The sequence below is a fragment of the Aphis gossypii genome, chromosome 2 (assembly GCF_020184175.1).
Source record: "Aphis gossypii isolate Hap1 chromosome 2, ASM2018417v2, whole genome shotgun sequence".
Lineage (NCBI taxonomy): Eukaryota > Metazoa > Arthropoda > Insecta > Hemiptera > Aphididae > Aphis > Aphis gossypii.
In genome coordinates, this window is record NC_065531.1 from 48,132,401 (window position 1) to 48,146,418 (window position 14,018).

Genomic DNA, 14,018 nt, shown 5'->3' on the forward strand with positions numbered 1-14,018 from the left:
ATGTTCATCGTACACTCGTATTAGTTATAATATCCAGTGGTGCGGCGCAGAAAATGTTTTAAACCGAACAAGCGACATAACACAATGGTTGACGTGCCCCCCCTAAAAAAAAAAATTACGAAAAAACAAAGTGTATATAAAACGTAACTTTCTGAATTTGACAATTCGTTTAAAAATAATTACGTCTCGTTTATTTTTGCCAACCGAGTGCGAGAGAGAAAGAAAGAGAGTGAATTAGAGAGAGAGGAGAAAGCGTGCTCGCGTGCGACAGCGGTGGCGACCGTTTTGCGCGGGAAATCTTTTACGGTTTGCTGGCCTCAGGCGCCGAAAAGGGTAACGTTGTTGCAGTTATTTAACGGGATATTCCTGTTTGTGACATGCTTTTGTAATACCAGAGAGACAGAGTAAGAGAGAAAGAGACCCTGCGCTTTAATCCGATTAAAAATTATCAAAAGCCGTTGCCTCGCGGCTTTCCCGGAAAACAATTTAAATTGCGCCTACACAACCGTCTCATAGTCCCTTGTCTCCGCCCCGACTTCTGAAGCGACGGCGCAGCACTCGTGATGATATTATATGTATACACAATAATAATGTATGTATATATATATATGTGTGTGTGTGTGCATTGGCCAGAGCCTGCGCGTCACAAACTTTGTTCAACATCAAATATTATAATTTTTCGAATTGCACTCTTTATAGTTTCAAATCACGCATATGATATAATATATATAATATACAGACTATACAGATAATATAAAATATATTATAGTGTTGTGCATATAACGACTAGGTAGTAATGCAGCTATACTATAACACTTTATAAATACACTCTTAAAACTTATTTTAGCTAATGAATACAACTCATGCATAAGAAATAGCGTCGTAAAATGTATTATATCGTGTACGGTTCACTGTGCAAGTTTTTTTTATAAACCACTGACGACTATACGCAGTTCTCTAGCAGGAAAAACAATTTCATAAATATTACACATTGCACGTAAAATTCAATTGTTCCTGTACCAAATCGTATCGCGTATATATACTATATATAAATATAGTATAATATATTATTATACATATTAAATTATAATCGATTGATTACTTAAGGACGCGTAATAATACTAAATATACAGTAGCGACGCGCGTGCTCGAGTGCGATTTCTTTGCCTGCTTATACCGCTGCACAATAATATAAATAATAATAGTTAAAATAATAATAAAATGTATATTTTATATTATAAAAGACCTCTTGTCGCCAGAGCCGTCATCGTTATTGTTTCGACGACCACGACTGCACAGCACGCGTTGCATTTCAACGACGCGCACCGCGAATCTCATGAACATTAACGAAATAATATTATTATATATATATATATATATATATATATATATATATATATATTTGTAAAATCCGATTAATCGCATTGTGTTCAACCAATCGAGAACCGCATGGGCCTCGGGAGTCACTGCGTATGGCTCACTGAAGCGTCGTTAATCGCGCGCTCGCCGTTATATATGTTTTTACTCCGGGCGCGTACGACTATAATAATTATATAGTACAACTCTATAATATACTATGTGTGTAGCCCCGGTAGTTACTATTTTATTATATTATATATTATGTTTGAGATTTATATACAAAAATAAATATACACTTATTTTCGTATAGTAGCCCAGCAGTATATTCGAGTACTACAATGATAATAATATATATAATCCTATACTTGGTTTCGGAGATTTTTGGTTTACGAACCTTGACAAATATGACCACGCTTCGCACCGTAGTATATAACGCGCACGGAGGGGTCGTGCGTGTAAATAATAATAAAGGCGGAAGCGAAACGTAATTATATTCGATTAGATTATAATATTATCTTGTAATTTTCCTCTCGGTATATTTTCTTCTCAACGAGCGTCCCCTAAAAATTACAGTGGATTTGAGCAGTTAAGCGCGACACTTACTGCGCTAGTCTGGATTTGAAAGTGTGAACACATATATTATACACATATGAACTGAAACATCAATATACGTTATGTTGTAACTTATCAAGACTTTACCTATAATACGTCATAGAGACACAAAAACGATAACATGACTATAAATACAAAAAAATAATATAACATAGGTACATCCATAGGTATTAGGCATAAGAGTTTAATCTTTACTTATAAATATTATAAATTAATATTTGTATTTAGTTATTATTAGTTAAAATTTCTATATTATAATAAAACGTTCACGGAGGCGCTTCGTATAATACGATATAATTCGTTTGATGTTGAAACATATTTCTCTATACGATAATGTGCGAGTAACGTTTTCTTTATGTACAACTTACCCAGGGGCGAATTTAGAGGGAGCAATTACCCCCAACAAAATATGTATAATAGCGGAAATTGTTTTATATATTAATTAAAAAATAAATCAATCTATACATACTATATGTATACGCTTAACGCATTGGATATTTGTATTAAAAAATTTATTATATTATTATAGTAAATTTAATATAAAAACTACAATCAATTGAAATTAATTTGGGTACAGTTATAGACATTTATCAGTCATTGATCACTTATGTAAATGACCATCGTACAAATTAACAGTTCTTACGTTATTCAGATCTGGGAATTTATTCCGAACATTTTGCATATACTCGTATTGTTTTTTTTTCCTAAGGGGGTTGGGGCGACAAAAATATATTGACCGGGACACGCACGTTTTCCAAATACACCACTGAAATAACCACGGTTTTTGAGCAATCGAAAACTAAACGCCACCTCGAGTCTTTTGTGGTAGATAATAATAGTTCAGCAGCCATATAGACTTGAACTATTTGTCCGAATATACTTTTCATTCGCATAAATTAAGTCACTCGCAAAACACGCCCCATCAGTGTACGATCATAATAATGGCTGTACTTATAATACACGTATACCTACTATGGTTCCACGCTTCTATTTACCGACCGTTTTTACTCGACGTGTACAATTGTAATATGATAATAATACGATATCGGTCGTTCGGTCGTACGCGATTACAGATAGCGATCCGCGAACAACACACACGTACAAACGATATAGGTACCTATTTTAGGTGTATGATATATAATGTTACACGGACACGAGCTCATGATGGCGTGCAACCACCGCGGTGTGACGGCGATCCATTTATTGTATGCGACGACCCTCGCGGCGGCGGTGGTGCGGTTATGATAACAGCGATAGTTTATATTATATAATATAATATACCTATACGGTGTCGGTGGTGACCATCAATCCTGACACATATAATATAATATACCGTCGGCGGGCGTTACCACCGCGCGTTACCTACCTACCAATATATTATAACCGTAATAATTTCCCTCTCTCGGTTCACCTCCCCTTATCCGTGTATACTTTATATATATATATAATATACTGCTACAGCCACGCCGGGGCCACTATTCTACTAGATAAGCGAATACGCACAATATATATATATAATGACGTGCTGCTGCTGCTGTATGCGAGCACACGACGCGGTTACAAAAACATTGTTTGCCGCCCGCCACCTACGTATATACGTATATATACGCGACATATCTGCCGGTTGAATAATAGTGCAGAGTATATATATATATAATATAATGATATGTACCTCTCTACCTACACACATATACACCAAGAGACCGATACGGCAACGCCGCTATATACGCGTATATATATATATATATATATATATGGCAATGAAGAACGAGAGGAGGATATGGAAGTGAGAGAAACGGAAGGACGGATGACGTTGTGGCGGAACCGTGAGGGGAGAGGGCGAGAAACTGGCGGTGAGGATCCCGAGGAGAAAAGTCGCGAGCGCGCGTGTGTGTGATAACGAGCGTGGCCGCCGCCGCGACGTTATTTAACCGACGGGCCGCCCAAATGAATGGGAAGCGTTCAAGTAGAAAGTTGCCGATAAGACGGAACGAACGCGTTCCTACGGTATATATATATACATTAAACGCTCGCTCCGACCTCTCTTCTGCTGCTACTGCCGCCGTCCGGAGCGTCTCTCTTATCGTTGTCAGAGCGCGTGCGCCGCCCACCCGCCACTATATATTATATAATATATATGGCTGCTGCAGGACTATCATCTTTATATAATATATATATATGTGTGTGTGGGTGTGTGCGTGGGTGTATGTATGTGTGTACGTGTTCAAAGAGTTTGGCGCGACAACTGGTCCCTGCGGTGAAAAACCTAGCGCCCCCTTCAATCTTTTTTTCCAATCCCACCGGCCGTTCCGTCCGTCTATCACCAAAGAGATTTCTCGATACCGTTTTCCCCGCACCTCTGGTCTTAAAACCCGAACGTTATGGTGCATCGTAGGTATATATATTCTTCTATATAATGAACCTATGTATAGTATATACGACATGATGATACAAACGGGCCCTTGTATGTGAATATGCGTTAAATTCGGCCAAAACTTGATGCCGTTCTGAATGTATTACGTAATACGCCTATAAAAGTATCTACTTATAACTAGGTATAGCCTATATTAATATTATACAACTGATTAACTACCATTTGCGAGTATAACCGCTCGTCGATTATTTTTTTCAATATACAAATATTAAAAAAATATATTGACTGTTTATAAAATGTCCACGAACAAATTGTATAATTAAAATTTATAATTTCAGTTGAACTTTTTGGTACTAACGTCTAACTTATACGGTTTATCGAGTTACGTTCGAAGTAATGTATCATAATAATACATGTGCAACAAAAGTTCTTCAGTTTCGTAAAAAAAAAAAGTCGGTTGGACTTGATAGTTTTTTGGCTAACAATTAACGCATATCCGATTATGTGTGTTCTATGTGTACATTTATTGTGGCATTGTATATATACTGTAACCATTTTCGTAGCAGTTTATACTATTAGATTGTGTACTTAAATGAAATTTAAGTATTATAGTATATGAATTGTATTAAATGATTACCTATACAGAAGTGAAACAGAGGTGAAAAAAATCCAATAAAGTTAAATATGATATTATTATTGATGAGTTTTCCTGCGTATGCGAGAAACGTTTATGGTGTTTTGCGCCGCGCAGAGTGTTCGAGCCTCGGGGAGTGTCGGTGGGAGGAAAATAGCGGAGCGTAATTTTAAACGGTCCCGCGAGAAGAAGGGTTTTAAAAATATTGTATAAATGCGGTGCCCGCGCGTTGTTATTATTATTATTAACGAGAGATTTTTATTTATCTTTTTTTTTCGCACCGTATATAGACCGCGTTTATGACGGTGACAGTATATATTATGTGTAAATCCAGTATAATATAATAATACATGTATATAACGTATATTTATAGTCGTGTATATATTACATATGTGCATACACGGTGAAAATCGTACAAAGACACACACACACACCTAGACACACTGCCCACTCCCCTTATACCAAAAACACACACCTCTGGGCCGATTTTTGTCACGCCGGCTGTTGTATTTATGTATATATATATATGCGAGTGTCGTGCGGATCGAGCGCGTTATGCGTACGTGTATATTTATTATTATACGTACAATATCGCGTGTGTAATATATATAAATTTTAAAAAAGCCCTTTTTTTCCACGGCGGACGATCGGCACACAGAAAAGGATGGCGGGTATAGGGAGACGAAAAAAATGTGTATATATACATAGTGTATACGGTCGAACCCCTTGTGTCGCGCGATGTACCGTCCCCCAAACCCGACCCGCCGATCCGCGCGGTCCAATGAACAATTTGAACCCCCTAAAAGTCGGCCCCTGAGCGCACACACACACAAGCGTAACGAGCAACGACGTACTTTTGTGTGAGTGTCTGTATATATATATGTATCTGTGAGCGCGAGCGAGTATATATATATATATATATAGAAAGAGAAAGAGAAGGGATGCTGTAATAATCATCTCTCCGCGATTTAGGGATGGACTGCGACTGCAACGATTGTATATAATATGTACCTATATATATTCTATAACAACGAGAGAGGTCTGAGGTTCAGTGTGTATATACATATATATGTATAGTCAGTCTTTCACATCATAAACTCGGACCTTTGAAATAATTGTTTTAGTTAATACGAGTCACCATGCAAACAATATAATATACATACAATAATATACTGTGCCGCGTGTTTATGTCGACTTTGCCAAAATAACTAAGCGGTGTGCGAATAATATTATGTACCTCCCACAATAATAAATATAACACAATGCCTATATCGAATAGTGGCCTCTGTATAGTTTTTCCGTTTTTCTATGTGATAGCTTTTTATGCAATACAATAACACATGACACGTCGCCCTAAGTCGAGCTTTTAAGCAAAATTTCGGTATCTAATAATATACAAATAAAATATCCAATATGTAATACATAGTACACGTTTATAACACAGCTATAAATCAGTAACACGCCAAAACTAAATAAATGCATTTGTCCGCGTTTATAGTAAAATAATACTGCCTTTTTGGAATATTTAAAATTTTTAAACGAAAATATCATAAACGAATTATTCTAACAATAAACGACGTACTTATATTAAATCGTAAGTAGGCAGTTAAATATATTTTTAATTATTTTTAAGTAAATTATTGTTCTTTCTACATGCACGAGTACCCATATATATAGAACACCCTACGGTGGAAAGGATACTATAAAGTGGTTATACTAACTCGACTATAATACTATATTTTAATAAATTGTTCAAAGAAATTTCCAGCCTATGAATTTTAAAACTTTCTATTTACGCTATAAAACCACGGTTTACGTTTACCGTCTACATTGTTTAAAGATTTAATGAATCTAAATCTGAGTTTCAGTTATATGGTATATTGGTGTAGAAAATTGGCATGTATTATCGCTACAACTTATACGGGAATATAACGAAAAGCACTATTATAGTATAATATATTTACCTACCATACAATAGTAAACAATATGTATCATTTTATTTATCTGGTATTGTTTTTCAAAATGATTGGATTAATTCATTAACCATATTTTGGCACATAATTATTTTCTCATTGTCGAGGTTAAAGTAAAAAATAAAAGTTGTATTAAAACCAGTTTAACTCTTCAATTGAGCAAATTCATTCGCTGCATACGGTACAAGTGACAAATTGAAAATCAAACAAGACGGCACTGTATAAAGTTACAGACTGCAACTACTATTTTACTTACGTGTAAAATAATATTATACGACGTCTCTTACAATGGGACCAATTACAAGACGTCTGTGAATGGGAAAATCAATTCGTCACATTTAAATTACAGCTGCAGCAACGACATACCGTCATACCAACGTATAATTCGTTTGCGTCAGTATAAACCTATAATATACCTATATACTGTAAAATTAATGGCAATTAAGTATTTAAAATCGAAAAATTTGAGAGAGTTAAATATTTTATATAGACATATAGTTATATAAATTGTATTTATACATAGAAACGCATTCCCGTGCATGTGAGGAGAAGGATTCAAACCTACATGGTCTTTATTTTGCATCTATATAGCTCATTAACACCAATTGGTTTCATTGAATTAAAAATAAATTTACTTAAGACGGCTTTTGAAGTATAAAGTATGATCGAAAAATTACAATTAATAAATACTTTCCATGTACTTAAAAAATTATATAAATATAATGCTTTTTTTGAAACACAATTTTTTTTGTTTTCGTAATAACTCGCTTTATGAAGAAATCCTGCGTATGAGCCACAGAAGGGGTATTGGGAAAGAGGAATTTAGAATTTCAATGTAAATTACAATAACTTCATAAAAACAATTTATAAACTCTATACCAAAAAGAAAACCAAAATTGCCAGCCGGCTTAAAGAAAAATGTACCTATATAACGTATTAATATACATATTATAATATTAGTAAAAAACTTAAAACCGTGGTATATACAGCCTTACAGGACGTATAGATTTATAAAATATACATGGATATAATTTTACGTGGATTATATAAACGGGTATAGCCTTTGCGCAGACTGCAATTATATAGATAGCATTGGCCTTTATAAATATAAGCATTTAAACATTTGATTTCAATAGCACTACGTATAACCGCTTTGTTTTTCTCGCCGAATGAGCGCCGTAATTTCTGTTATTTTACATAACCGACCACTATACCTATGTCAATATTCAATTATATATTAGTTAGTTAACATATTATATAATATCACTGTAAATAAACTTATAAAATGTGCACTATACAGAGGACTTATAAGTCCAATGGTTAGAAAAACACAAGAATAGGGACTCTAATAAAAATCATTATCCTTTAAAATTATTGAACTCAATCTACTTGTGAAAGGATGGCCGGGTGAAAAAGCTCTCCGAGCACCCAACAATCAATCTTCAAACTATAATATAATTACAACACAACTTATACGAATGTGTCAGTAACTATACGATTGTAAGCGATTAAAATCGATATTTTTAACGATAAATGTTTAGTTATAGGTATAAGTAAATATTCACATTAACAATATTATAATAAGACCATAATAACTGTTAATGAAAAATAAATCAAATTTATTACATTTGTATATTTCAATATCTAATAATCCAAAATTATTTATTAGTTTTAGACTTAGACGGAGGAATGGGATCTGACGAAACGTGCACGTCCATCGGAGATAATTCCAACCACGACGGTTCTTTGATTGGTGGAGCCAACGGATCGGCTAACGACGACGACCAAGCACGACTCAGGTTAAAGAGAAAACTACAAAGAAATCGTACTTCTTTCACCAACGATCAGATAGATAGTTTGGAAAAAGGTAAATATAATATAATATTATACTGATATTACGACATTTTTTTAGTAGTTTTCATACATAAGTATAAATAGCTGTACCTATATAGGTATACTACAATTTAGTAGTATTATACTAGTCTACATTTATAAATTTGTTTCACCATATCGAAACCAATAATAATAACCGATAATGTAACGTTTTTTTATTTAGAATTTGAACGAACACATTATCCTGATGTATTCGCTAGAGAAAGACTCGCTGGGAAAATCGGATTGCCGGAAGCAAGAATACAGGTAAACGTCACTTTTCTTCTGTTCTCGAATGCATAAAAGGGCTAAAAAAATATTCACAGAGAGATATAAAAGTTTACTAGCAAACTCAAGGAATTTCGGTTTTACTTCAACATGAAAGTTTTTCATAAAAGTTAAAAAGACCATCCACAAACGTCCCTCTTCTTATATGTGTTACATGCATATATATACTTATATATGTTTGTAGAAAAATAGAATATACTTGTGTATATAACTGTGTTATTGTTTGTTATTACTGTTATTAGGTACCTACACTTGTAATTTAAATAGCATTAAACAATCTCATTTAAATGGCAATACATCTATTATTTCGAAAATAACAAAAAATTTTACCTTTTCCATCTTTGTCATTTTTAAGTTTTAATTTTTTTTTTAAGACATCATCATGCATATTATATTTAATATTTCGACGCAGAAAATTTAATTAAGTACCATATAAGTATTATTAAGTTTTTAAAATAATGGAATTTCAAACAAATAGATAGTTAATTATAGCAAGGTTAGGTCTTCTTAAATCTTAATATACATTTAAATATAAATTAAAATATATTACTTATATAATTTGAAGGTATGGTTTTCGAACCGCCGAGCTAAGTGGCGACGAGAAGAGAAACTCCGTACCCAAAGGCGTCCAAATTCCAACCAAAACCAATCGATGGACCCGCAAAATCAACAGCAGCAGCAGCAACAGCAACAACAACAACAGCAGCAGCAACAGCAACAACAATCTTCTCCGAACAGGATGAATGGTTTTGCAAACAATCCAGATACTAATCCAAATATGTACACAACCATCGGAAACCATGACACGTTCAGGTACATAATATAATATAATATTATAAATACCTATCTAAATAATTGTGTCCGTAAAGAAATGTTCAACATTTATTTTGCAAATAATATCTTTTTAACCACTCGTTGTTCCTTATTAAATGTTTATAAACTTTTAACACTTGTCAGTAATTTGGTGTATATCATATATTTTTGTGTTACGAAGATAAATATAAGTTTACAAAAAAAATAAGGATTGATTATGAATTGAAACTAACTTTTACAATTTTAAATTTTAAAACCCTGCTTGTGTATGCACAGTATACACCGAGTGACTTTAAAATTAAAACGTTTTAAATTGTCTCACTGAAACTTTCAGTAATCTAAAAAAAAATTACTTTTAATAGATTATATCTTATTGTTTTAAGTTTTAACTACCCCGTTAGTTTTTCAATTATTATTTGTTTTAATAACTGTTTTTATATTAAACAAAAACAAACATTCTCTTTGTTTTTAAGAAACATTGCATGTAATGAACAATTTAATAGATTAAATTGCGTATTATAGTTATAATTATATAGATAAAGCACCTATATTGTATACAGAAATACATGATAATTATATATCTTTATACTTACTGATTGCAGTCTGCAATTTCTAACTAAAGAGTATAAAAGCACGACATTTCCTGGAAATCTTTTTAATGTTAGAATAATCTCGTTTCCTTCGAGTTTTAATTAAAATATTTTTTTCTGGTTGGCGATTAATAATAAAATATGTTAAAAATTAATTGGAAAGCATTATCTACTAAAAAAAAAATGAAAAAAAAAAAAAAAAAATGATTGTTTGATAATCGGAAAATGATTGCTGTATTGAATTTTCTTCGTGCATGTAATACATGCACTCATTCGTTAGACACTTAAAAAAATTAATGTTACATATAGTATCCACTTATTATATTATAACGTATATACCACCCTTATTTTAAATTACAAAACAATTAGATAAATAGCTTTATAAAAATATAATACACACATGAACATCATAATACATTAATACATAATATAAAGCCGGAGATAATCTTAACTATTCCACAATAATGTTAAAGAAAAATTATTCGTTTAATATCAATAATCGGTATAAGTGGCGTATTTAGGATTTATTTGAAGGAGGAAATATGACTAAAATAGTTTTTTTTCCCTCCATTCGAAATACATATGAAGATACTATCAATTTATTATAATTGCATACCAATATATATTAGGTATATATAGGGCTAGAATTTTAAAGCATAATAAGCAACAAAAAAAAGCATGACCAAAAATTAACTTGAACCAGTAAAAAACTTATAAAAATGAATAAAAAAATTTGAAAAATTAATTTAAAATAAAAAAAGAATTATTTACCACGTATTTTCCTAGATTGCAGTAGTGAAAGTGACTATTGTCCGACAGAATATTTTTATATATAGAAAACGAACTCTTAACATCCACTGAAGAATTCGGTGCATACTTTATACCAGAGGTTTCAAATTACAACACTAAGTCTTAAGTTTTGAAATGATCTATATCGATGTTATAGGCATACTGACCGTATAGGTACTGCAGCCTATATGTAAATCGATAATCTGTACGTTTAATCTATTTAATAAATAAGCCGATAACGAAAACAATAATTATCTAATATTTACCATTTAGTCCGCATTCTGGGTTTTTACATTAAATTTCTTATTAATTAATTTGTTTTTATTACAAAAGCATAATAAACGTAATATAAAAAATCTACAGAAATAATATTTAAAAAAGCATTTACATAAAAAAGCGACAAAAAAATTGGTTTATTTGGAATCAGAATGACGTGTAACGAATTTATGTATAAAACTTAGATCTCTAACTCATAAATAAAAAAAGAGTCATATGCTTTAAAAATCGAGCACTAATTATATATGTTTAAACATGGTGCATAAACCTTATAATTATAAATGATAACATATAACATATTAAATAATGAATCATTTATTTATTTATCATTTACAAAACAAACTGTAGCCTTCTTGGTTTTTTAGCTATTTTGTCAGTGATTTTTTCAATATCCAATATTATGTTGTTATGAGCATAGAGTTTTGTAAGCCCATTCAATCTGGACTAAAATTAAAATAATATTCAAAATTTCAACAATTAATAAATACAACAAATATTTCATTAGTAAAATTTACCTACTTCATGAAAATTCTTAAATATGTTTTTAATCTTTTCATACAAGCTAATGCAGACATGCAGTAATATAAGTTAAAACAAAAAAGGTCAAAGGGGGATATCTCCCTCATCTACCACCATAAATACGCCACTGTTAGGAAAAATTTACAATATTTTATAATAATATAGGTTTTATTAAGAAAACATGACGCGTCGTACCACTGATTTTATGGTATAAAACATAATATAGAATATAAGTAGTTCTATTTAGTGATTTTATAGTGCAAAACCACTGAACTTGAAACAATTGAACAACCTTATATTCGTGTTTAAAATTAAAAAAATTGATTTTGTTTCGTATGTGCAATTAATTAAAAGATTAGTACTCACAAACGGCTATGAAATTATCTCCAAAATATTATTATTTAAATAATATATTATATTTGGTTTAACAATAAGTGTTATACCTATAACCTTACTAGAAAATCATTTATCTTGTTAACATTATTGTTGTACGAATGTCACTAAATTTTTTTCACTCGTGTTCTGTACAGTCCGATGTCAATGAATTTCGGTATGCCCGGCGGCAACAACGAGAACAGTCTGTCGCTGCCGATCATGGGTGGCCATCACGCCATGGCTGGCGGCGGCGGCGGTGACCAACGGGACGCGTACGGCTGCATGTCCAGGCCGACGTACGACACATCGCCACCGCTGGCCATCGGCGCGCCCGATTACCTGAGGCCTCCCGTGTCGCCGACGTCCAACAACAGCAGTCCACCAACTCACCACGCGGCTGCTGCCGCAGCAGCCGCCGCCGCTGCTTACCATCACCATCCGCCGCCTATAAACGGTCACCATTCACACCACCACGCGCACCACCAATACAACATGAATGGCTCAAACTCGACAGGTAACCTATACTTACATATTATACTAGAATATTATATTGTTGATAAATGTACCGAAAATTCGTAACGAAATCATGGAATAACTGAACAGCTAATAATTATTATTCAGGAGAGGGTCATAAACTTCAAATTCAAGATTTTGAATCAAACTTGAACTCGAATTTATTTTTTACTTAAACTTTTTACGAATATTTTGAACTTTCAAGCTTTAAATTAAATCATTTTAGTTTTAAACATTAATATAGGTTTTAACTGATAAGGACTTTATGGGAAATAATAAAAATAAAATAGTATTATGGGACACAACTATTCATATTTCATAAAACGTTTAGGTATGATTTAAATTATAACTAATACCAATGATATACCTATAGCTAATAGTCATATAAAGTAAAAGGTCTACTACATATGGGGACTATGATGATTTGTAAATTATAGTAATAATAATCATAATTTACGTTAAAACAAAATAAATGGCGATGTATTGATGTAACTAATAACTATACATAAGCATGAAAGTTCAATTACGAAGACGTGACTTAAGTATTGAAATTTATATATTATTAAGTAAAATAAAAAATAAAAATACTTAAATATTTTCTTTTATGCTGTGAAGCCTCATCTGTCTTAACTCTGAGTTATACGCGATTGCGATTGTACAGATCGGAATTCGAGGGTGATTTACACTGGGACGGTAGTTTATTGAGGGTAGTATTAAGTATCTATACATACAAAGTTCAGTAATATTGTGAACCAACAGGGTAACAATACTTAAAATTCTAAACCCGTATTTGTACATTTATAGCTATTATACCTACGTATTTCAAATAATTTTCAATATGTCGGTGACTGGTGGTATTGTGGTGTTGCAATGATTCAATGATTGATACCTACGTAGTAATATCCAATAGGTAATACAGCTATACTATGTGATATTTATTTGCTATTCAGTATAATATAATATTATGAGATTTTTCATATTGCCATAATATATAGTCGTAACTGAATGGGAGCTTTAGAAAGGGCTTGTCC

General features: G+C 32.4%; 1 protein-coding gene across 2 annotated transcripts in view; it reads left to right on the plus strand.

The window, feature by feature from the left end:
* The window catches only part of LOC114120468 (paired box protein Pax-6-like), a 46,388-nt gene that overhangs the window by 31,125 nt on the left and 1,245 nt on the right, over window positions 1-14,018 (plus strand). For both annotated transcript variants that reach the window (XM_050199651.1, XM_050199652.1), the window contains 4 exons: window positions 8,622-8,819; window positions 9,009-9,091; window positions 9,678-9,925; window positions 12,630-12,988. In XM_050199651.1, coding sequence (XP_050055608.1) covers window positions 8,622-8,819; window positions 9,009-9,091; window positions 9,678-9,925; window positions 12,630-12,988 — 888 coding nt within the window. The remainder of the gene's footprint in view (window positions 1-8,621; window positions 8,820-9,008; window positions 9,092-9,677; window positions 9,926-12,629; window positions 12,989-14,018) is intronic.